The sequence below is a fragment of the Corvus moneduloides genome, chromosome 26, assembly GCF_009650955.1.
Source record: "Corvus moneduloides isolate bCorMon1 chromosome 26, bCorMon1.pri, whole genome shotgun sequence".
NCBI lineage: Eukaryota > Metazoa > Chordata > Aves > Passeriformes > Corvidae > Corvus > Corvus moneduloides.
The window spans coordinates 3,463,021-3,488,723 of record NC_045501.1 but is presented as its reverse complement, the minus strand read 5'-3'; the positions used below and the strand labels follow the sequence as shown (position 1 = coordinate 3,488,723).

General features: G+C 40.3%; 1 protein-coding gene across 6 annotated transcripts; it reads left to right on the top strand.

The window, feature by feature from the left end:
- Window positions 1-75: 75 nt before the first annotated feature.
- Window positions 76-25,605, top strand: MPP3 (membrane palmitoylated protein 3). 6 transcript variants are annotated; one of them, XM_032134499.1, is made up of 19 exons: window positions 76-168; window positions 4,547-4,656; window positions 5,890-6,008; window positions 6,502-6,579; window positions 8,595-8,675; window positions 9,199-9,336; window positions 10,261-10,342; window positions 11,148-11,233; window positions 12,713-12,787; window positions 13,762-13,958; window positions 15,572-15,636; window positions 16,798-16,818; window positions 18,483-18,524; window positions 18,968-19,132; window positions 19,798-19,878; window positions 21,274-21,367; window positions 22,117-22,225; window positions 23,091-23,213; window positions 24,138-25,605. In XM_032134499.1, the coding sequence occupies exons 2-19, from the start codon at window positions 4,632-4,634 to the stop codon at window positions 24,318-24,320; spliced, it is 1,764 nt and encodes a 587-aa protein (XP_031990390.1). In that variant the 5' UTR covers window positions 76-168; window positions 4,547-4,631; the 3' UTR covers window positions 24,321-25,605. The 6 variants fall into 6 exon arrangements, with proteins under 6 accessions (XP_031990390.1, XP_031990394.1, XP_031990393.1 ...); XM_032134503.1 differs by lacking the exon at window positions 76-168 and adding an exon at window positions 1,564-1,669 and having other exon boundaries at window positions 22,117-22,198; XM_032134502.1 differs by lacking the exon at window positions 76-168 and adding an exon at window positions 1,564-1,669 and having other exon boundaries at window positions 24,141-25,605.
- The last annotated feature ends 98 nt before the right edge of the window (window positions 25,606-25,703 follow it).

Here is a 25,703-nt window from a genome sequence, read left to right as displayed (position 1 = left end):
GTGTAACGCCGGGTACCGGGGCGGGTGTAACGCCGGGTACCGGGGCCGGTGTAACGCCGGGTACCGGGGCCGGTGTAACGCCGGGTACCGGGGCCGGTCCAGCGTCGGGCGTGTCTGGCCGAGCCCCGGCGGGCAGGGCGGCGGGGCCTGGAGGAGGCACAGCCGGAGGTGGGTGCTGCTGCGGTCCGGGCGATGGATCGCCGGCGGCTTTTTGCTGACAGCCGCGTGCGATCAGCGCCTCGTTCCGCCTCAGGGACCCCCGGGGTGAGGCCGAAGGGTGACCGTGCACAGCTCGGTTCACCCTGACGCCCGGCAGCGCAGTTCGGGCTGCCGTCGGTGACAGTGACGATGTGCGCGGCACCGAGCCCTCCGCTGAGAGGCCGCGCTGCCGGCAGCAGTAGGAATTTTAAAGGGAAACCGTGAGGTAGGTCATCTCTTAAACAAAGAAATGCAAAGGTGCTAATCTTCGGCCCGCATTTCAGGTAAAATAAGTATTCCAAGTAAAGCATAGTCTTTACCATAGTGAAGCCTGGTCCATCGGAGTTAGACTGGAATTATGTCTAGGCATTCCTGCTTAACACAGAGAAGCTATTCTAAAGACCCTTTCCTAGATGCTTAAGCGGCTACAATGCAGCTCTCCTGTTTTTGCTGGAAATATTAAATCAGCAGTGTTAAATATTGAAGGCATTATAAGCTCAAAATGGTGCTATGCAACTGACTTGCCCCTCCACCGCATTTATTATTTTTAATGTCAAAAATAATTAGTATTTTAATTCTCAGCTGTAGATGAACAGGTTTGAACAGCTAGAATACTCTGCAAGCTAAAACTCCTCTGTTCCTAGCCTGTTTCCCAAATAATACAATTTCTTTTCTCAGAAAAAAAACCCCAACCCTACCTCTGTAGAGTCTAGCAGATACTGTGATTTTTCGTGACCCTCACTTTCTGTCTGTCCACTGGCTACCCCCTTCGTTGAGTACAGCTTTTTGTCTTCACCTTTAAGGCCTGGATCGCTTCTTGAGCATGCCCTGCCATCTGTCCTATACGGTCAGCCCGTCAGCTTCTGCTCCCTTGATTTCTGGGCACCATTTGCCCACGTATTTTTGAACACACTTCAACGCCGTGCCCCCTTGGGATGAATCCCTCTATTAAATAAAAAAAAAAAAAAAAATCGGAAACTCTCTGCAGGGTCCTCTAAGTCTTGCAAAGCCACAGCACACCTAGCAACTGCTAGCTAGTGCACTAGTCGGCGATGCACAACACTCAGTCCCCAAGGGTGACTTCACCAAAGGGGCCTCTGGAAGCCGAGGCAGCGCCCAGGTCCGCACGGCGCCCCGGCGCTCCCCCACGGAAAGCCGCGTCCGGAGCCGCCACTCCCGGTGCGAAACCCCGGAGCGGAGCTGGCAGGAGCTAAACGTGACGGTGTGCTCACGCCCCGATTTCGCTGCGAACCGCCGGCGTGCACTGCAGGACCAGACAGGCGGGCTGCACCAGCCCCGGGCAGCCCGGGCGCCGAGCAGGCGACTGGCATCTTGGGGGAGGGAGGGAGGCGTGCGTAGAACGGCTCTGAGGGCGCATGAGCGAGGCGCGCACCGGCTTACAGGGAGCTCCGCGGCCGGCCGGGGCCGCCTCCAGCGCCGCCGGAGCCCAGCCCGGGGCCCGCTCCCGCAGGTAAGGGCGGCCCGGCGGCAGCGCTGGTCCCGGGGCGCGGCGCGGTGGCCGCAGCGGCGGCCGGGGCGGCGCCATTTTGCAGCCCGGCGGCGGCGGGCCGGGCTCCGGGGCTGCCTTCGCGGCGCGGGCCCGGCGTGACGGGAGCCCGCGGGTCTGCTGGGTGTGCCTGGCGAGCTCAGTCCGAGGCCGAGGGCTTGGAGCTCTCCCTGGTGGATGTGGGTCCGGAGTGTGTTCGCCGAGTGCGGTCTCGCGGCTCGGGAAGCAGGTCAGGAGGGGCCGTCTCGCTCCTGGCGTGCGGGAGGTCCGGTCCGGAACGTAACCTCGCTCCGTGCGCGGTCGAGCTGTGAGGAGGTCTGGGCCCGCAAGTCTGGCCTCCGGCAGAGTCAGTGGGACCCGAGCTCGGTGGAGCTCACATAAAGCTCTCTCCGGGGTGGGAAAGCCCTTCTCGGGGTTGCCTCGCCGTGCTCTGCTCGTGGGGTGTCAGGCAGGACCCCAAAGCGCCGGTCGCGGGCTGCGCTGGGCCGGGAGCTGCGCCCCTGAGGTGGGGGCTCGGAGGAAGAGTCTGGCCCCGTGGTGCCCAGCAGGGAACGATGTACGATTTTCTCCGTACTTCGGTCAGCCACTGAGTAGTCTCTCTTTTCGTGCTAGAGCAGGTACGGTACTCCGAGAAAGACAGCTTCACTCAGGTTTGGACGGGAGGCGAAACCCTGTGTGGCGATCAGCTACATCAGCTATGGCCCGATTAGCATACGGATGTGTTTTCTGACAGGATCGCTAGGGCTATGAAAAATGTTAAAACTGCTGTTGCTTTCTGAAAGCAACTATAGTTTTGAGTGGTACAATCTGGATTACAGAAGCTTTATGTTGTGTTAGGTTGTGAACCACAGTAGGTTTATTTTCCAAGGTAATGGGGATATGCCAGATCATACTATGCTTCTGTTTAATCTCCTACTTTGACTCCATGGTGAGCATCAGTTCAGTTTATTTAGCCCTTTCCAAATATTAAAAGTCCTTTTCCTAGATAAGAAAGGTGCTTCAGGCATTCAGTCTTGGGAGCGGTTGGGCAAGGAGATGTGTGAAAAATTAATTAGGGTTTAGGTAGATATTTTCAAAGACAAAAAGTGTATTTGAAGCCTATTCATACTACAGTGATGAGAGGACAGATTGATGGTTTTGAGACCCATCTTGCAAAATATCTCATGCTGGGGCTGATTTTAATACCTTTGAGAGTCAGCCCTGGGTATGGAAAGCTTTTCATCCTTTGGAGTGTTCATTCCAGGCAGTCCTGTGTAACGGGATTTTTACAGAGCATGGAAGATGCCTCTAGGGGAAGCCTCCATTTTGATTGCTGTGCCTAACTCGAGTAATTCTGATGCTCCCGAGTTTGCTGTCAGGTTTTTAAGATGATAAAATGTGTGTTTTCCAGATTCCTGTGTAGGCTGCTTTTTCACCAAGAATCTGGAAAATTACTTGGCTTTTCGTGGGGTTTGGTGCTAAATAGGTTTGACTGTAGGAAGCACACGTTATTGCAAAGATAAAGCATGCAATTGAAGTTCTTTCTCTTAAAAATTTGATATTTAAATATGTGTCAAATGAAATGCCATAGTCAAGGAGCCAAAGCAGTGGAATGAGTTGCCTGTACATTTCTTTTGGCATGAAGTGTGTGTGTGTGTGTGTCAGTGAAATGTTTACTTCTTCTAAGCAATGGGTAATAAGAGTGTTTAAATAAAGGTGTGGTGTATATATAATCCACTGGAGTACAATCCATGGATTAGAGTGAAATTTCAACACTCATTTCATTTACTTAGGGAACTCCAGTTATGTTTTGATGCCCAGATGGATTAATTAATTGTAGTGGTAGAAAATACAGGGTGTAAAACACAGGTGACTGTTGAGCTTAGTATTTCACCAGGTTGTAGAGAAATTCGGGAATCTGGAAAATGCTAAATAAGTCTATGCTAATTTGCCATGCAGTACTATGGTATTTTCAGGCAGCTAGTCAAAAAAATTTGCATTGGCAGACCATCAAACTTGTTTCGTACAATCAAAATATCAGAGGCTTATCTACAAATAGAAACACAAGGAGCATCCTTTATTGTATTCAGCAAAGAGTTCGAGTATGTGTGCTGTTACGGAACTTTATTTTTATGCAAATATTAGTCTAATGGATTTTATAAGCATAAACAAGATTATAAGTGCCCTGAAACAGAATGTCTCATCTTGGACTGGCAATTATAAGCATAGATACAGTTTCGCTTTTTTTACAAATTAAAAAAAAAATTGCTCTGGAGTCATTTGCTCTCAGTGGCAAGAGAAATCTGCAGCAGAAGTATCTAAAGAAATTTCTGAGCAGTAGAAGTAGCCTTATTTTTTATAATATCCATAGTAGCTGTGCCCAAGGTTGATGGAGTGACAGTCCTGCTAGCCTCAATGAGCTGCACGTAACTGTAGCGTGGTCTTCATCAGAATCCCAGGGACATGGAGATTTCTTTGAGATGTGCTTTTAGGAAGCTCCAGAACATCTTGTCACGTGGCATCTTCCTGCATGCTCTGTTTCTGCATTTGATATTTTTCAGTGCTTTTAAACAGCCCTTCTTTTCTGTTTTTTTTTTTTCAGACAGTTATTTAGACCTGTTAAAACTATCTGTCTTGAGAGATACTCTCTTCAGCCTCAGCTTTATCCAAGATACAATATGGTTATTACATAACCTAGTATTTTTCTTTTTGTTACTTGCATAGCAGAATAACTGCAGAACTCGGCTTGATTCAGGTTAAACTGAAAACTGGAGAGAAAGAGGTTCAAGGGATTTGCTATTTTTACATGCTTGACATTTTTCTCTCATGATTGAGCTTAGGTATTATGTTTGCCCATTTCAGGACTGCCTCTGAATCGAAGTCCAGAAAGAAGAAACAATCTGTTGGTTTAAGCTGAACATTTGTCTCTAAGATTAAGAGCAAAGCCATGCCAGTGCTTTCGGAAGACTCAGGTAACTAATCTGCATGCTTTCAACAGAACAGTGACTGAAATCTTACCATATGTATTTCACACATAAAGTTAATTCAAATTGGACTAAAATATAATAGAATTAAGATAATTCAACTGGTAATTTTTAGCAATTACCTACATAAAGGAAGGTGGAGTGTAAAAGATGAAAATTAATGAAGCTGGCAGGAAACAGTTTCCTAAGAACCTTAGAGCACTTGAATATATTCTGATAGACCTGAATATATTCTGATCGACAGGCTCAAGTAGACAAACTTGGACCTCTCAGTGTAACAGTGCCTTCTACACCTGCTTAATAAAGATCAGCCCATATATATCTGCTGCTTGCTGTGTCACTTCTTAATATTTTCTGAACAGGGGTTGGTAAACTTTGTTAATATTCTTCCTTTTAACTTAAAGTAACAGTGACTTCATTCAAGGCCACTTCACTAGCTTGTCCAGTATGCTACCCAGGGTGAAGTCACGCATCCTAAATGATACTTAGCATTAAAGCAGAAGTGAGTTTGAGTCTCCTGGATCAAAATGCACTCTGAGAATAGCCACAGGAATAGATTTGAACCCCCTCCCCCTTTTTTTTTTCTTTTTTTATTTCCTGTTTTGTTTTGGTCTTGTCTTCCCAGGCATGGTTCACCAGGAAAAACCTAGCATTTGTCTGGCCCTGTGCACTGCAAAATTGGGATATTGATGATTTAAACACTTTTTCAGAAAACTAGCCACAAGCTTTGCTTCCACCACAATGAAAATCTACACCAGTCCTTTCTTCCTCTGGTCAGGCTTCTTGCAGGTGCCTCAGAGGCAGAAAGGGCAGGATAACACTTTTAAGCAAAGTTGCTGGGAAGTAGAGCTGGTACCTGTGCAACAAAGGAGGTCATTCAGTCATTTTGAGAGCCTGCTGTGGCACTAAAAATTCAAAGTTTGTAAGAGGGCTAGTTGTTTTGGAAACAAAGGGTAATAAACATGAAGTGGGAAACATGAAAGATAATGTTTTTCAAGATAAATATTGCTTTGTTAGCTTTTGCCTTGATATGATGCTGTGTTTGCCACTTAGGAAGGGAGCATTGCAAAATGAGGGGTAGGTAAACACAAGTCTCTCTGCAAACTTGATGGTCACCAGTATGGTACCCAAGTAAACGTAGTGACTGCTAAGGCTGCAGTAGAAGGTCCCATGAGAAATGCTGTGTAGAATGTTTGTGTTCTGTCCTGAACCTAAATTTAGGATTGCATGAAACTTTGGCCCTTTTGACATCTCAACTAAGACCCGATTCAAATCATAAAGAGGAAATGGGATTCCTTAGGGATGTCTTCAGTGAAAGGAGTCTCAGCTACCTGATGAAGGTAAAAGTTTACATTTATGTATGTACATTTTCCTTACAGTTTACTTTTTCTCTGTTCCCTTGATTTATCAACCATTTACTTTGCCAAATTTTTTTTTTTTTGAGAATTCTGTACCAACCAAAGCATATGTGTGTTTAAGCACAAGGATTAATAATGTTTGACAATTAGCATATTTTGTTCAGAAATAAATTTTTCTGCTCTTCTTGCTAAAATGAAGATACAGTGCCCCATAGCTAAAAAGTAGTGTGAAATGGCTTCATTTTTTCCTTTATGCTCCTAAAGTCTTAACAGATTTTCTGACTGTCTGAAACTACCATGAGCAAAAAGAAAACTAAAAGACTCCTAAACAAAACAAAAATAACCCAAAGAAAGATTATTTTCTGACACATCTCAGATAAATTATGTTCATTAAATAGAAAAATATTGCAGTGTAGGTATATTTAGAAAGTTTTGTATCTCTCTGTAGAAATATCCCTGCATAATCTTTTTTCAGATTCATGAAAAACTCCGTCATTATGAAAGACAGAGTCCAACTCCTGTTTTACATAGTGCAGCAGGATTAGTTGAAGATGTGAGTAAAAACTCTTGTCTCATAATTTTCCTGTTATTTCAGCCTGCTTTTCTAACAAATCAAAGCTTTGCAATTGTACTATATGTGAACATATTTCTCATCTTCCCCAGCTGCATTGTAATCTGTTGGCCATGATTAATCAAGGAAATGAGAGCTCGAAGATTCCAAGTTATTAAATGCCTAGTGAAGATGGACACATTCATGCAGAAGGAAAGGATTTTATTAATGGCCTTCATGAGGGAGAGGCTGCAAAAAGCATTCAGTCCTTTCTTGACAATAGGCTATCCCAGCTAAGCACTCAGTCTTGCATTCAGACTTAAAACCATTACAACCCAAGCAGCATTGCTGTTGACATAGACTGGTTTGGGTTGGAGGGACCCTGAAAGGTGATCTCATCTGACCACCCAGCCACAGGCAGGCTCACCCACCACTAGATCAGATCGATCAAAGCCCTGTCTAACCTGATTTTGAGTATTTCCAGTAGTGGGGCATCCAAAACTTCTCTGGGCAACCTTGTTCCCAGCATCTCACCACACAGATGTTCTAGCGTATCACCACCTTCATCATAAAAAAATTTCTTCCTTCTATCCAATCTCAATCTGCTCTCTTTCAATTTAAAACTGCTGCCCCATGTCCTGTCACTACAGGCCTTGGTAAAGAGCTTTTCTCTTTCTTGTAAGCCTCCTTTACGTACTGAATGACAGCTGTAAGGTCTCCCCAAAGCTTTATCTTCTCCAAGCTGAACAATCCCAACTGTCTCATCCTTTCCTCATAGGAGAGGTGTTCCAGCCCTCTGAGCATTTTCGTGATCCTCCTGTGGATGCACTCTAACAGGTCTGTGTACTGGGGACTCTGGAACTGGACACTGCTCTAGGTGAGGGGGTCTCAGGAGAACAAGAGGAGAGGGAGAGAATCACCTCCCTTGACCTGCTGGCCACACTTCTCTTCATGCAGTCTGGGATACAGTTGTCTTCCTCGACTGCAGGCACATATTCCCATTGTGTATCTGATGTTTCATCTACCGGGATCCTCAAATCATTCTCCACAGAGATGCTCTCACTCAGTTCATCCCCCAGTCTGTTCACAGAGCAGAGTTGTGTCTTAGATTTGTGTGAAACACGATGCCATGTGCCTGAAAAAGTGAAATTTATGCTGCATTTGATGACTCTTTTCTACCGTAGTATAGGAAAGGGTGGTGGAAGGTTTGGGAGCTTAAATATCTCCCTTTTCAAAGTCAGGAGACCCCAGTGCCCCATCTAAATGTGCAGCATACCCCCTCTCCCTGTTCCCAGATACAGTGCACCACCTCCACAAAAGTCTCAGCATTGCTACCAAGTCATACAAAATTTCCATCTTCAGAATAGCAGAGAAGTTTTTTATAGAACTGTATGACTTCCCTATTTAGAACCCTTAACAGGGTAAGGAAATCTCTTTTGCCTCAATGCATTTTCCCTTCCTCCTCCCTCCTCTGCTTTCTTTCTCCTCCTACCCAATCAGCCCAGTGCAGGAGTGCCTCCATTATTTCTCTAACCTTTTGTTTAAAAGGCCTGAGACTCCAGGGCATACTTTGGTATCCACGTTTTGCAGGGGAGCAAGGGAAGTGATGTTGTATGTTCCACACAGGTAATACAAAATGATTGGAGAAAGGTTTAAAGTCTTTTATCAAATAATACAAGCACAGAAGTGTTGTTTCAGGGATCATTTACGTATTCCATATAGATTTGAAAATTTCAGAAGTCACTCCTGAAATTATATTGATGGAATAACTCTTAAAATGTATGTTTAGGGATCATGATTCTGATTCCTAATGCTGTCTTCTGTACTATCTAATAAAAATAGCTGAAGAAGCTTTGGTTTCTTTCAGGTTTCATGCACTGTGGACTGGGATGGGTTTTGATCTGTGCGCACTGCTTTGATGGATGATACATGTTAGCAAACACTCGGCAGAAATGTAAATGCATGATCTTGTTCGGTGGACTCCTTTAATTTTGAGGTTGTAAATTTTTATTTTAAAGGTAATAGAAGAGTTGCAGACAGCACCAGTGAATAATGAAGAAAAAGAGCTACTTCAGCTGTTGTCAACACCACATCTCAGGGTAAAAAAACACATTGGAGACCTTAACAAAATGCCTTTGCAGAATTGCAGTAGAACATTTTGTAACAGAAAAGTTGTGTTGAAGCATCCCTAGGAGAAAGGAAAAACCTCCTTCAGAGTAGTTCTATTCCACTGGGATTTCCTGCACAGACTTTGGGATGTGAAGGAAATTGAAAAGAGACAGCATTGGCCTTTCCTGCAGAATGCACCACGCTGTCTTCCATTCCTCCCTTCCTTACTGTTTTCTGAGGGACCAGAAAGGAAAAGGATACCTTCTTGCTTTTCGTAGTCCACTTAAAATTTTTTTAGGCTGAGCTTGATTGTTGCCTGGATTTATTTTAAATAGTGACATATACCAGTATATGGTTTACATGATGGGTAAGATAATTGCTCAATCTGTTTTGGAGGATTTGTGGTGAGGGTAGAAAGGGGGAGGTTTAAGTTTGCTGTAATACTGGAACCATGAGAGCTGGGAATTGCAGTATTACTCCATTACATGACTGTTTTTTATTTCCTTTATGCAGGCAATGCTTGTAGTACATGACACTGTAGCACAGAAGAACTTTGACCCAGCCCTTCCACCTCTACCTGATAATTTTGATGATGATTTTGATGAGGAATCAGTGAAAATTGTTCGGCTAGTGAAAAATAAAGAACCCTTGGTACATATTAGATAATCCATCTCCAGTCATAAAACTTTATAGTGCAAGAGTGTTATTGTGAGTATGCAGGAGATACCTGAAGATGTCATCAAATGGCCTTCAGAAACTGGGAGTGTTCTGAAGCTCATAAAATAACATAAAAAATTTGGTAAATGCACCTTCAGAATTGTGCATTAAATGGTTTATGGGCATGGGTTTATAATGCCAGTTAGCACAGGAAACACGATGAAGGAACTGTATATTTTGAAGCAATTATGCTTATTATATGTGTTAATTCTTTTCATACTGTGGCTAACTTTCAATGACATATTCACTTGCATGAAAGTCAGTGATATATGGCAAGAGTATGTTTGATAGCTGTATGTAAGCATTATATTGTCAAGGTGCTAATTTTGTACAAATGGAAATGGAAAAATTGATTCCCTAAGAAAAAACAGTTGTGTTGGGAAAGAAATCTGCTTTTTGTGTATTGCAGTAGTAGAAGGGAGCAGTGGCTGAATTCCTGATTAAAGCTTTGTATTGCCAGCAGAGGTAGGAGGAGGAAAAAAATCTCATTACTTGGGTTTTGTTGTTTTTATATATAAAAGTGCTGACTATATTGTATAAAGACTTAGAAGAGGAAGAGAGAAAATGTGTTACAATAAGCTGTTTTGCACACTTGAGTGACTTTGATGACCACAATAATGCAGGAAGTGTAAGCACTTAGCAAAGTCAGCAGAAAGGAAGGTGTGTGCACCTTCCCATAATCACTTTGCATGGGCAAAACTTGATTAATGGTGGAGATCATCAAGGAGAAAGAGAAAATCCATAGAAGAAATTAATTCCAGTTTAAAAGACATAATAGCATACACGTTATTTCACTGGTTGCTGAATTCAGAGCAAATCTCTTACGGTTTTTTGGGTGGGGGGTATGTTTTATTTCAGGGAGCTACCATCAGAAGAGATGAACATACAGGAGCTGTGATTGTAGCAAGGATCATGAGAGGTGGTGCAGCTGATCGCAGTGGTATGATTGCAGTAGTAAATTTCTGAAGTTGCATTTGTAAACCTCTAAAGTTTCCTAAGCATGCACTTAGCATTTCTGTATCTCATCAGTAAGCTGTTAATATAATTACATACAATTTTTTTATTAAAATGGCCATTAGGAAAAAATGAAAACAGATGGAAGAAGTAGGTTTGAGCTTTAAAAGAAAGCAAAGAATGTTTTTTAATCTAGTTGGTTTATTCAGTGTATCATGTGTTGTTTTCTGTTTGCTTTACTGAGACATTCTTTTATGTCAGTTGACAGTAGCTATATATACAAGTACCACATTTCTTATTGAACTGGATAAACAAACCTAAAACTTGCAGAGCCTCTTCATGGCTTGTTAAAAAAAAATTTAGTCTAGCTTGCTTTCTGGGACTGTGTAGTATTGATCTGTCAGTTGACAGACATGTCATTCCTGCCTTTATAGGCAGCAGCGTGTCCCCTGACTTTATAAGACTTGGTCACACTCATTAAACTATTCCAGTTTTGCATGATACTTAATACTGATCCTAATAGTGATTTTCCAGAGTACACTGCCACAAGTTGCCTGTCTGCATGCTGCTCTTCTTTGAGACTGTGCTGCATGGAAAGAAAGTGCTGTAAGGAATAAAGGCAGGAGACTTCAAGGCACTCATTTCCAACAAAGGCACTTGGCTCTAGTACTAAATCCATCAGTCTGGATGAGGGAGGAGAGGAAGTACATTCTAATGACTTAGGCTCGACATCACAGGAGTGGTGCTTTCCAGTCTTTAGACCTATTTTAATTTACTTACCATCTTTTCAGGTCTTGTCCATGTTGGAGATGAACTAAGAGAAGTCAATGGTATTACTGTGCTTCACAAACGACCAGAAGAAATAAGTCAGATTTTGGTCTGCACTGATTTTCATTTCAAGATCTTTTCTGTTTGGTGATCTAGTAGTTACAGTAGATGATGAAATTTAACCATGAGTTTAAAATATAGAGCTAAAAGATGCAATCCCTGCTTGTCTTTGCATTAAGAGTTTTTCTTCTCCCAGTGGATTAGTCTTCTCCTTTTGACTTCAGAAACTTCTGCGAACTGGATTGGTACCAAGTAAGATACAAATACAAAGTTAACGTGTTGCTCTGTCAAGAACTTCCCTTTAATGCTTTGTTTATGACAAGCAAACTGCAAAGTAGAAGTACATTCCTAAAGATGATTCGTAGTGTGGTATGTTAGGAAGCTGAAGAAAGTCTTGTCCATGTGTTCAGTAGAGCTGTCAGTCTGTTCTTTACCAGCAGATTCCTGGTGACATGAACAAATTCTTGCTTCAAGCTTCTCTAACATGAACACCCACAAATCTTGGTAGAAAGTGTTGTAGCTCTTCCGCTTCTTTGTCTCTGACTTCCCTCTTGTGGCATGGTTCCCCCTTGTCTTGGTGTGGAGTGGAGTTAGGGACACAGTAAGGAGACTGGCAACACAGAAGACTGGCATCAGTTCCATCACCTAATTTCAATTTAGATCAAAATAATCCCAAATAATGACAATGACTGCATTTAACTTGGGGGGCGGGGGGTTGTTAAAACCACTTTGAAATAGTGTGTAAAGTTTTATTTATGGGGACCTTGGGATGCTATTCATCTGTCCTCTGTAATTTCTAATTACATCTGTCCCATGTGAACTAATGCCTGAAGTGTAACACTTTCCTTTCCATGGTTTATTTTTTGAAGAAAAGCTACAAATGTTTGGCTGTGTTTGCTTTTTAGTCTGTGCAGAATTGCAGGTTTATCTACAACACAGTTCATCTCATGCGAAATAAGGCGTCTAAAATAGATAAGATAAACCCATTCTAGACTTCTGAAGGACCTAGAAGTGCTTTTTAGTTCACTGTAACTAATTATTGTCATTTACTAGTAAAGATTTCTAGAGTGAAAGTAGGTGTTTCTTTTATAGATGTTTACATTTCACTCTAACCAGTTAGAGTTTTCTCCAGTTTTATGGAGAAAACACAGCAGTATTTTTCAAAGCAGCATTTTAAAATTATTAGTCTGCAATAATTTAAGTCAGTGTCGTACTAAAAGCCACAGAAGTATTTAATGTCCTGTGAACTGTAGCCCAGAAATTAATGCAGCTGCTAAAAGCAAACAAAGGAATTTTAGTGCAGGTCTTAATATGTTTTAGCCCAGTAGTTCCTGTGGATGTCTCCATGGGCAAGACACTTTTGTGGAGTCATTCAACATCATGCTAGTCTCTGTAATGCAGGTAAATAGTGGATTAGCTTGTCCTGTTAAGAGTTTTGAGAAGGAGACGTGCTTAACAGGAGCATGAATAGTCTGCATTGTATCCTTGTCCTGCTTTCAAAGTAAAAATCCATTTCTGTTTTTCTCAGGCTCAATCTCGAGGGTCAATAACATTAAAAATAATTCCAGCCATCAAAGAAGAAGATCGTCTGAAGGACAGCAAGGTATGCAGCTGAAATACTGAAGCACATCTTTACAGCCTGGCATCTCTGTAAATGCACCATTCCTGCTGTTCCAGTGGGAAGTGCCACAGACACAGAATGGAACTACAAAGATAGGAGAGTGGTTTCTTGTGCAGTACCCTTTTATTCAGTAGAATTACTTGCATGACTCTTCTCCTCTTCATCTTGGCACATGTTCTTTTATAACATTTCTGAAATCTAGCCTCTTCTTTTTGGTTCATGTAATTAAATTTGGTGTTCTGCTGTCTCCTCTTACCATGGCAGCTGCAGTCTGTCCATTATCTCTGGGCATTTTGCCACTCACTTGAGTGAAAACGGACCTCTCTGCAAACAGAGCTGCATCCATCATGTGACCCCATCAGCCCACTTCATCTGCCCTCTGTGGCCAGCAATAACTTACTGCTCAACTGCCCCTTTACAGGATTCCTCTGTCAGTCTCTCTGCTTCCCTGCTTTTGGTTGCTGAATTTTTCCCTGAAGCCCACAAATCACTTTCTAAAGTGGTTCTGCTGTTATGTGTTAAATAGTTTAAAGATACAAATCCAAAGTTGAACAGTAGATTTTGATGCATTAAAGGAACACTTTAAGGACAGTCTTTACAGCTGGGCAACTTTGCCATAAATCCATTTTTATTGTTTTCTCCCTACCCTCATTTTTTTTCAACCATTTCTTCATTGCATTTTGTACTTCATGTAGATTGTGATCTGTGTTTCTTGGGACTTTAGTCTTTTGAGTCTCATCTTCCACAATGCCAATATATAATGACTGGGTGTGTGCTGGAAAGTTAATTTATTTTTCTGCATAAGCTTGCTAGGTGTCTGTATTTTTGAGTGCTTGAAGGAGGGATAAAGAGTATATATGGTTAGCAGTGTTAACATTGGGGAAAACCTTTCAAAGGCAGTTTGAAATTCCAGATGATAGGACAAGAAGAAATGACATGTTAACTTTCTTTTAAAGGTGTTTATGAGGGCACTTTTCTGCTATAATCCCAAAGAAGACAGAGCCATTCCTTGCCAGGAAGCTGGGCTGCCGTTTAAAAGACGACACGTCCTAGAAGTTGTAAGCCAAGATGATCCCACGTGGTGGCAAGCCAAGCGTGTCGGGGATACCAACCTCAGGGCAGGCTTGATCCCATCTAAACAGTTCCAAGAAAGGTTTGTCAGCAAAGATTACAGATTTTTTTTTTTTTCTTTCACGTGGATATAGTGTCACATTGATTTTGTGCTGGGTTTTTTTCACAGAAAATGAAGGGCATGGTCATGCCAGGGTAAATACAGCTGCTTAGAGGAAAGTGCTAAAAAGCTGCATCTTCTCCAATTGTATAATAAACTTCCTAGCTTGATTTGGGTAGTTTGCCATTGACTTAATGCTTTGTAGCATGAGGACAGAAGCACTTGCTAAACAAACGTGTATAAAATGAAATGTGGAATATCAGTCTCTTAACCCTCTTGGCTTATGGAGACACTGTATTTCACAGCCTTGTACTTGCACAGATTTATTGTAACTCTCTTGAATTTATGCCTATAATAATAATAACGAAAACTTTATCTGATCTTTCTTCTGGCTCCTAAGAGAGTATTTAGCTTGGACTGGGATACCTTCTAGAGCTTGAAGTTTCTCTGTTTTCACAGCAAGATACGTGTATCTTCTAAAGCAAAAATATCCCTCAGTTCTTGTCTTTACAGTACAGAAGTCCTGTATTTGAGAAGGAATCTGTTTTAAGCCACTGGTCTCACTTTGTGATTCTTACTCCACATCACTAGATATGTCATCCTTGGATTGTGGGTGTTAAAGATGTGGGGTATCCAACAGCTGAGCACATCTGATGCTGTTGCCTGCATGCCTTCCATAAGGTTTCTAATTGAGGTCTTGGCTCCACTGCATGAAAGCTCCTTTGAAACGTTAGGCAAATTCTGCCTGAGCAGCTGTTTCCTTCTTTCTGGGCATGCATATATGTCAAAAAATGGTGCTGCACTGCTGCACTGCAGTCTTTTTATTTTTTCAGATGTTGTAAACATGTAAAAATGTGGGAATATAGAAATTGCTTCGGTGTCTGTTTCCCCTGAGTGACTGTATAAATGCCTGAGCAGCATCTTTTGTCTGTTATAAATATTGGTCTGTTGCAAAAAAACACTTTGGAAGAAATTGTGGTTCCAATTGCCAGCAGTGAGGGGTTTCTTGAGGGCTGGATTTCTGTGCTGGATTGTTGGGGTATTTTTAGTGTTGGATTTTTGGTAGGAGGTGTTGAGCAAATAGGAATTGAGATCTGCTTTGTGATTTTAACACCTAAGGAAATTTTACTTGAGACTCTGTTTGTACATTTTCATATAAGCTGGGTAACTTGGTTTGTTTACTAGTAAATAACAGAAAACTTTAAATTGTTCTGGAAAAAGGTGGATGATTTCTATGTATGCATAGCTGCAATGACTGTTCTGGCCAAAGGTTATCCACTTTTCTTAATGTTGCAAAAAAGATCATGTGGGCAAAAGGGAAATAAAAAAATTGGATTGATAAACTATTGATTTCTGTGCTCTGATATATGAAAGCATAAAATGTTTTAGAATCTTCTCTCTCATTCCCTTATCAGTAACAATCTGTGACTGTCAGTTTTAAAGAAAGTCTTTTAAGTAGTTGAATCAGAGACATTTTAATGTTTTTAAGAAAGAGCACTATTTCATTCTTTATTTTCAATGCTGTGTGTATAACATGCTATAAATCTCTATAATTCTGAGTTTACATATCTAAAATACAATGATTTTCTATTCAGACGACTGATCTACAGAAGAACAACAGGCACTCTGCAGAATTCCAGAACTCCAAAGAAACCATTATGTAAGTCTGTTGTGTTCTTTCAGTGGTGTTTTAACTGATCCTAAATTCTCAGTATTTTTCTGTTATTTCAATAATGATGTGTTTGAGTGTATTTTACCACTGATTGATATTTTGAATACAATCTGCCATTGGTTGATATGCATGGACCCAGGCTGCCACAGGGGAGGATTTGGGTTTGAGCTTTATCCAGTGTTGCTAGTGTCTGTTGTTTTCAAAAAACATAGCTGCTTCTCTTCCTGCTCTCAAGAACATGAGGCCTTATATTTAGATGCCTTAAAATTTGTTAGTGTTCACACTTTTTCTATGGTTTGAAACTTGAAAGTTTCAAGAATAACTTAATGCATACTTCTTGAAATTCTTATATAAGTGCATGAAACTACTTTAAATTCATGTGACTGCTCTAAACTCATATGACAATACAGTGTACCTTTAAAGAAGAGAAAAATCACTGGAGCTGGAAATACAATCTGTATTTCAGGATTAATGTTACAGAGGTGGTCTTAAGTAGACTTCAGAGTGAAGTCTCTGTCACTGAATTAGTCACAAAAAAAAATGCTACTTGTGAGGAAATTGCCAGTAAGTGATGGAAAGCAGAAGATGGTATGGTTATCCCAAAATGTGTTGCTGTTGCTCCTGGGTGCTTCAGCACAGGCACTCTTGATGTGGGGAGAAGCCCTGTGACTGTGTGAAACCAGGATTGTGCTAGGACTGCCACCCTCATGGAGACAAGGAATCAGGAAATTGTCCCTCTTGAGTAGTATAAGTGAATTGGTGCATGATGAGATACAGGTATTGTTACACTACAAGGAGGGAAGATGCTCAATCAAATTATAAAATAGCATTACTGATTTAAATGAAGCTTTTCCAAATTAGTTTCCATTGCATTCAAATTAGGAGGCATGTAATGAGAATTGCTGCTTAAGCTTTATCTCAGATGTTTTTGAGACAATTAGGCTGAAAACTGGTTATAATGCTAAATTCCAGCCCAAAATTCTTTAATCAGTTGATGTGGGTATTGTACTGCAGTATTTTTTTTACACTAGAAAAGCCTGTTAAGCAAATCAAACTAGAAGAACTTTCCTTTCCATTTTCTCTAATTTTGCTCAATTATTTATCCATCTTTTAATATCTTCCCAACTCTGCCTTTCATGCTAACTATAGATGATCAGTCTTCTGACAAAGGTAGGTACTCTCCTAACTCACTTTCTATCCAAATATAAACAACCAGTGTATTGTCTAAAATACTTGCTACAATTCCAAAGGGAATAGTAGATGTATTGTTCCTAGGACATTTTCTTCGTGAATTATTATTTAAACTAATCTAATTCAGATTGATGACTTTAAGTAATGATAACTTCCCAGTTTGCTTCTGATTGAAAAGATTTGTCTTCTGATACATATTTACACATTCTGAGGTTCAAAGTTAAATGCAGTCTTTCTAGCTGGTATGTTTAAAAAATAAAGAAGTATTGGGGTTTAACATTTTAGGGCACCTGTACCAATCCAAAGTGATTTGTCTTCATTGTTCATTTGGACTGCTGTGTTATTTTCATTATGAGCAACTGTGTTGGGCTTAAGCAGTTTATATGTCACTGTACCAGACCCCTTCCAAATATCAGGTATTTCCTGTTGAATTCTGTATGCTGTGATTTTTGTTTCACATTACAATTGCTTCTTGAGGTTCATATTCCAAGCATTAGTATTCCATCGCTTTGGTGAAAGTACTAATCATATTCTGTAATTAGAGTATAGCAGTCATGGCCAGCTGTCAAAGCACAAGTCTGAAAGAGCCTACCTTCAAGAGCAGAAAATAGCTCTGATCTTAGCTATGGATTGATGTTATTGCTATTTGTACTTTATCTTATGTAGGCATAATGTTTCAGGAGTACACGTTGGCATTGCTTGATTACAAACCTGCATGCAACTGTTCATTAAAAACCAAAAGCCCTCTCTTGACTGGCACCTTTTGTTAAAGGTTTAAGCTGCATATATTTTTGCTTATGGTTGGGTTTATCCCAGAACCATACACCACCACCTTAAAATGAGTAGAGTTCTGCAGATATTGCAAGGGCACAGGTGCCTAAATGTTAACAAACCAGGTACCCCTCTTTCAGGAAGTGTGAGAACTCGGCAGTTGTCTTAGGATTGCAGTGTATTTTATTGCAGCTAAATATCATGGTTTTGTTATGCACACTTTTAGGGGCCTTGGGGGTGGTTGTAATTTGAGGAGGAATAGATTGGGGATTTGAAACATGTTACTTTACATACATGCATCTGACCAGAGCATTGTATCTTTTTAATAAAGAATTAATAAGCAATGATAATTTAACTTGGTCAAAATGAAGGGGGTTAGAGTTCCTCTTTGTCATTTCTGATCCCTTTTTTTCAAGCCCAAATGATAATGAAATACCAGAAGAGGCAATTTTCTTACATAATCTACTCATTTATAAAGTTACTCATTAAAAAAAGAGTTCTGTGTTTGTGGAGTCTTCTTTTTTACCTAAGGCTGAGTATCATACTTTTACCAGCAGCACTAATCAAATGTCATGAATGCTGAAAAGCATAAACTCTGGGAACTGTAAATACCAAGATACAAAATTCTCTAGCTCAATATCAAAGTCAAGGATTTTTTCAAATACAAACCACTAGCCAAGGCAAGTATTGTTTTGGTATCAGTAATGTTTGTAGTAAAAAAGTATGTGCAAACAATGCAGGATATTAAATTTCTTTTCCTTGCCAATGAGGCAGACTTGTATCACACGCATTGTCTAAGATATCTCCCTCCTCCCTCTCACTCTCCTTTCCCCTGTCCCCTACCCTGCACTTCCTTGCTTTTTAATTTACAGAAGACTGTGACTGTGAAGGATATTTCAATGGACACTACATAGGTGAGTAACCAAAAACCCCTTACATCTTCCCTAACGCACCCACCCCAAACCAAAATGAAAACAAAAAAACCCCACCAAATAAAACGCCCCAAAAAACCCACTTCCACATTAAAAAATTAAAACTGGACTATGTCTATTAATTTCCCATTAACATTACATTAATAAACTAGATTATCACTGTGAAGAGGCATAATTGGACTTTGGCATAACCAATTCTTGACAGGTTAAGGTTATATGAGGGGTTTTTATTACAGGTTGGGTGCTTGGTTTTCTATCCCATATGCAAACATTTCTCCTCTAATATTAGCATATATGCACTGATTTGATTATAAACGAAATTTGTGGGCATAACTCATATTTGAAGACAATAACTTGTAGCTGAACAAGCTTCAAAATCTGGATAAGTGGAGACATATCAATATATCTTCTGTTTTTCTGCACAGCTGGTTTACGCAGGAGCTTTAGATTGAGTCGTAAAGAGAAGGAGAACAACGTGAATGAAGGCAAGCAAGCAGAGCAGGCAGATGGAGCTGAGTTCCTAACATATGAAGAAGTCACAAAGTATCAGCAACAGCCTGGTGAACAGCAAAGGCTGGTGGTTTTGATTGGTAAGATACCCAGTTGGTTCAAAATTTTTCATCTTTCTCCCTCTTCCCTTATCCTGCACTTCCAGAAGCTTCCTTTAGATGTTTGGTTTGGGGGTTTTTGTGGTTCTTAAATGTTTTTTCTGATTTTTGTCAGAACTCACTCTTTTATTTTAAATTACATTAAAAACAAAGAAAAAAAAACCAAGGAATCAAACTCACCAAATCCTTGTAAAAATAATGATGCAGGACTATTTCTCATTTTTCTGATTCACTTTCCTTTGGTTGTTACTCCAGCATTTAGTTAGGCTGTCAGAACTACTGATGAAGAGGTAGATGTTAGAATTATCTAACAGGATTTTGCATGCAATTTTAACTCAGCCTGGTGTTGAGCCAGCTTCCCAGGATGCCCTAGAATTCAAAGGTATCTCATAGAACCAACTGCTGAGATTACAGATTTTTTGACTTAAGTGTCTGCCAGAGGATTGTCCAGCAGTTGTTCAAGGAATTCAGTTTGTTCCTGATGATGTTCTTCAAAGCAGAGTATGGCAGACCAGGTCACGAGGTCTCTCATGAAGTGGTTTCTTCAAGCACACTCTGAATCATACTATTTGTGTGAAACTGATACATTTATTTTCTGCTGTATTTCATTTCACATAGAAATCTATCAGTCAGTTTTGTTTTATTAGGTTGCTTGGGGGCCAAGTTAAGTGAGCTCAAGCAAAAAGTTGTGTCAGAGAACCCACAGGAGTATGGTGTTGCAGTTCCACGTGAGTAAAATTTACTGACTTGTGTTTGTTGCATCTTTATTCCCTAATTGCTGTCTAATGAATGTGGTGCCATCTGCACTGATGATAAATTGTGTTCTGACTACTGATTTTATGCATATTTATGAAGTACTTCAAATTATTTTTCTCATTGTCATATACTGTGTCTGCCTTTGATAGCTGAATAAATCATTATGTAACTTGGCACACATGCATTTTGGAATTCTGTCAGCTCAGTGGGGTTTTTTTAATTGTGTTTTCCTAAGTGGGCAGATTGCATTTTGCAGGGTCTGTTAAAAGAATGAAAAACCTAATACAGGAAGAAAAAATGGAGTGTGACTTGCAGAGAGAGCTGGTGTGATAAACTAGAATCTTAAGAGTCAGCCAAAACGTTGTGTGTTTAAAAGAGGGTGATTTTTCTTGAGAATAGCATTACAGCTGCAGTTAAAAAAAAAGCAGACAGCAATAAACCAAGTCAAAATTTGGGCAAGATTTTAAGTTGTTGATTAGTATATCTAGGCTGTTCAAACAAGCCAGTCAAAGTAATAGAGAAATGAGTGATTCTTGCGTGGCTTTGTGGCTAGAGTTACACTGAGTTTCTTTTACTGGATTATTTTCTAAAAAAATAGGAATTATCAGACACACACAAAAAAAATCCATTGTTATTTGTATTCCCCAACAAGCTACTTTTTGAATCCAGAAAATTAACATTGAGGGCACTGTTTATATATTATTTAAGACCTTTAAAAAGTTTTTCAGGCAGACTTCAGTAAGTTAGCAGAAGAACTCAGATGGGTAATTCCTACTTGAATTTAAACACATACAGAAAAAGAATAGCAGACATTACTTTAATGGTCAGGCACAGATTTGTAGAATGATCATCAAAGCTTCTCCTACAGTAATAACAATTACTAAAAGAAATTACACCTATGAGAGTAAGGGACTCTCATAATTATGCAAACTTCACAGTACTTTGGGAAAACAGCCATCAATATTCTTACTGTAAATTCAAAAGCAGCATAATAGAACTTTATATATGTCCTGGTTTTGTTTTTGAGTTTTCCAAGAAAATGAGAGTCCAGAATTCCAAATAGTTAAGTTACACTGTTTTCTGTAGGATATCCTCTGCTGCATCTACCAGGTGTAAGAAGGATGCTTCCTAATTTCTTTTTGCTAGTTACAGCACTATTGGGAGCAAAACAACTTCATTTTTGGTCATACAGTATTTGAGATTGAATTTAAAACAAAATGATACGGTTTGATTTATATTTTGTTCATTTGAATTTGCCACTGTGTAACTTTCTTGTTGGAGGTCGTGAAAATGTGACTGGAACTAAGTAGAGAAAACGTTTGCAAAGGCTGATATGTCTCCCATGTCTTGCTTCCCTTCTCTTCTAGATACAACAAGGTCAAGGAAAAGTCATGAGAGAGAGGGAGTAGAATACAATTTTGTTTCTAAGCAATCATTTGAGACAGATGTGCAGCAAAACAAGTGAGTTAATTTTAAAATACTGGTATAATTGACTATTTAAAAATATTGCTTGTCCAATCTTACATCATATGAATACCAAAATCAGGTGGCCAGTTGGATTAGCTGTATTAGAAGGGTTCAGCTTTCCAACTAAAAAGCTCTTTATTGAGTCTGGACTGTTAGAGCAAACTCAAAAATTTAGCTAGAAGCCATTTAGGAATAACATTAGTAGGAGGCTCCTGAGTTAGAATTTAAACCTGCATAAGTGCTGTGATTGGTCAGAATTTATTCTAGTGAAAGTAACAGGTATTTAGTTGGGCCTGCTCACTCTCTGTTTAATATGATGGGTCAAAAGTTTTATTCACAAGTCTACTTGAAAGTGTGTGGAAGAGTGAATCTGTGGCTATACTGACCATTCTGTGAGCCTGAGTGTGTTTCCTCACAGTTCAGATTGTTACTAGTCTCCCAAAAGATGGAAGAATTGCAGTCCATTTCCTTGCCAGCTTTGTTCTATTTTCTGTGAAAAATATCCTTTCTTCTTCCCCTTTTTGTGCTGATTAGCTACTAGTGATACATGAAGAATTGCTACTAAGCAAGGAAGGGGGAAAAAAGTGGAAAAAATTTAAATCCCTACCCACCTACTCCTGATTTTCTGCCTTTCTCCTCCCTGTTTGACTACTGTGACTTCACGAAACAGCTGTTAAATGTTCTAAGTTAAATATTCTTAATATTTTTTGTAGCTGGTATTTAAAAATGTATTGACTTTTTAGATTTGTGGAACATGGAGAATACAAGGAAAATTTGTACGGTACAAGTCTGGAGGCAATCCGATCTGTGATGGCCAAAAAGAAGGTTTGTTTGGTGGATGTGGTACCTGAAGTAAGTTCTGCAGCTTATTTCAAAGAAAGCAAATATGATTTACTGCTGGCTGACAGAATAGGGCTCTTGGGAAAGCAGTGCAGTGGTTACAGTTCCTACATGTCCAGCTGGTACAGCCTGGATGTCTCTTTAGTAGTTGTCACTGTGGGACTTTTCCCTTGCTGTGGGACTGAAGTGCATCACTGTCCCAACCTGCTCAGGTCCTGGACAGAATACTTAGAAGAGAGTTGTTTTTTACATTCTAGTTCTGGTTTTTAAAAACACTGGCCAACACACACACACAACACACACCCAGGGCTCTCATTTGTAGGACCTCAAAGATACAGGAACAATTTTTGGGTGCAGATATGGAATACAGTAACATTAGGAATCACCCCAGGACACTAGCATTGTAAGCAGTGCCAGTAGACCTGCTCTTAATACCTTCATGCTGTGAGTTAATACTTGAAATTTTGATTCAGATTTTGTAACTGGGCTAGGAAAAGACTCGTGGTACTACCTCAGATGAATTCCAAGTTTAAGATTTGCAGTATTTGGCTGCTTGAGAGAAGCAAACCATAATTTGCCCATGAAGTCAGGTTTTTTTATACTTGCCTCAGTATTTTTTGCCATGTCCTCACTCCTTGGAATCACAGTGCAAAGCAAGGCAGGTGTGCTGTTAAGGCCATGTTCCATGCACACAAGAGTGTGTTAGCCACTGGCATGAACCTTTGTTTGAAGAGCAAAAGATGGCTGTGGTCAGATGTGTAGTACACAGGACTTCACAGTGTGTCAGCTTGTACCAGTGAAACTACTGAAACCAGTCTGAGTCTGTCATTGACATGCAGCAAAAAGAAGTCTGATAACAAAAAATATCTGTTCACAGGCAGTAAAGCACTTGAGGACTCCTGAGTTTAAGCCTTACGTTATCTTCGTGAAGCCTCTCATTTCAGAAAAGAAAAAACACGTCTTAAAATCTCCCATGTCAGAAGAAATCTCAGCCCCCCTTGTAAGTATTCTGATTTCTAATCTCTTCTTTTTAGACATGAAAGAAGTATTTGGGCTAGCACTTCTGTTACATGAAAGAGCTTCTCTTCCATGACAACAAGAGTTAAAGTGGGACCCTGAGTAGGTTCTGTGCACATACAGCCTTTCAGATGGAACTTTAGAATGGAATTTTTGACTCCTTATATACTCAAGTTTTAAAGTAACATGAAGCCAAGTGCCAGTCTTCCATATGGATCTGGGTACATCATCAAGGCTGCAGCAGGGGAAGTTGTTACTGAACTCAGATAAACCAGTAGTCACTTTACAGTTCTGCTGAGCAGCACCAGCAATGGTAATGCTAGCCAGCTATTTCTTATACCTCCAAAGTGACAGCCACACCAGTGTCACACAGTGTTTTAATGGTGTGCACACAAAACAGTATGTGGATGTCTTCTGAGGATCAAACCTAGATCAGCTGCAAATAGGTGATGTGTAAAACTGAACAAAAACAGAGTGCATAATGTCATTACTTTGGTAACTTGAACTTAAATTTATGTTACAGTAAGTTTTTGTGTAAGCCCTCAAAATTACTGAACTTGAGACAGTGCATGCAGCATTCCCTTTCACTTTTTGAGGAGTGTGGTTTCCATGTCTTAGGTTAGGGCAGCAACTCTGAGTACATAAAGTGCAGCATCACCATTTTATGTCCCTCCTGTAACATATTTCCCCCCTTCCCTAAGGTCTCCTGCATTTTTTGGAACAGCTACCAGTAACATACTGCTCCTTGAGCTCAGTTTCAATATCTTCAATACCTTTTCCTAATGGTAGCAGCTTTTGTTCCATGTTCTTTTCTCACAGTAATGACTCATTGTGCTAATATACTTTAAAATGCTAGTAACTAGAAAGACATGCTGTAAATGTCATACCAACATCTTGTGTTGATCAGCAGGATGAAGAGCAGCAGGAAATTATTAATTCAGCAGCATTCATTGAAGAGCAGTATGGCCATTTAATTGACACTGTACTGGTGAAAGAAGATCTCCAGAGTGCATGTAATGAGCTGAAAAGTGTGTTAGAGAAACTAAACAAGGATTCATTTTGGGTGCCAGTCAGCTGGGTTAGGTCATAGCTTGTTACCATGTTTAAGGGAAAGATTGTATAAAAATGTTTTGTAAATACTTGAAATAGAAAAGGGGAATACGTTGAATTTGCTTCAAAACTGCTGGTCTTATCCAGAAGGCAGTACATAAAGACTGTATGAGGAAAAACAACAAAGTCACAAGCTGACACTGCCTTTCTGAGTCAAAATTTTGAATAGCAGCTGTCCTTAAAGAAGTCGATACTCAGACTAAAGAAGCCAGTCCAGTCTTTAGACTGTAAATAGTGCATTTTGTTACAATGGAGTTTTGCAGAGGGTCCCACACTTCCAAAGCATTTTCGTGCTGAGACACTGTGGCTAGAAAAAAAACCTCAGAATAAAGTACCCTTTGGGAACAAGCTTTGGAAGAGTGTTCTTTGGAGAGTGGTTACACCGTGTCAGTTACTCTGAAGTTCAACTGGCCAGGAAAACATGCTTCCCTTCACACAGAAGCATTGATTGGAAATCCTTTCCAGTTAAGCACTAAAAACTAGGCCAGCTGTAGAAGGGGGTTTTGTATGTCCATCACACTTCCCAGTACTCCAAGTTGTCTTGCACCAGTGTTAGGCTGCTCATCTGTAGCTTATGCCCACTTTCCCCTTATCTTTCCACTGACACAGGACAAATGCTAAACAACTTGTGAGTGTACCTGTATGGCTGGCCAGCTCATAAAACATAGATTTTTATAGTGTACATGAAAACAACTGCATATGGTTTTAAAATAGGACATTTAAGAAGCTAAGTTTCTGCAAAACATCTTTGCCTGTGCTACCTGATGGGACACAGCCTTGACACCAGTGGAACAGCTCTAAAAAGGGCACTAAAAGGAGGAGCCTGAAGTAATAAATTGCTGTGCTACAGCTCAAAATCATCATCCTTCCAGCATTTATGACTTTTGTTCCAAATCTGGTAAAGGGTTCCAGAGTATCTGATTGGCCTGAAGAAGAAATCTTAACTGGTAAAGGATCTTGTATATATTTGAGGAGACTTGAATATACAGTATTTTTAAGTGGGTCTTAATAAGAAGATGCAGAGATGGTTCTGGAAGTAGCTGTGCTTTATAACTGGGGGATGTGAGGGGAGAGCATTGTACAGGTGCATGTTAGCTGCAACTAGTTCCTATTCTCACTTGCCTGCTGAGGTCTAATACTTCCTGTGTATTGTGCCCTTTAAACAAGACCTCTTGGTGTACCAGTCTTGTTCCTTATATCTTAACAGTATGATGTTACTCTTTAAGCAGAACTAAAAGTTGCATATTAAAAGCACATTTCTTACATACCAGTGTCACTGAATCTACATTATGTCTAGCCCAAAAAGTTGTGTAGAAGAGTCACCCCATCCATCTTCTCCACCCCTATCCATCCTCTCCAAGTG

Excerpts from the sequence above, each read along its gene's own strand:
- MPP3 (XM_032134499.1), top strand. The coding sequence starts at position 4,632 with ATGCCAGTGCTTTCGGAAGACTCAG. Across the intron at positions 4,657-5,889 it reads AGTGCTTTCGGAAGACTCAG|GATTGCATGAAACTTTGGCC; the intron begins GTAACTAATCTG and ends ACCTAAATTTAG. Across the intron at positions 19,879-21,273 it reads GTATGGTGTTGCAGTTCCAC|ATACAACAAGGTCAAGGAAA; the intron begins GTGAGTAAAATT and ends CTTCTCTTCTAG.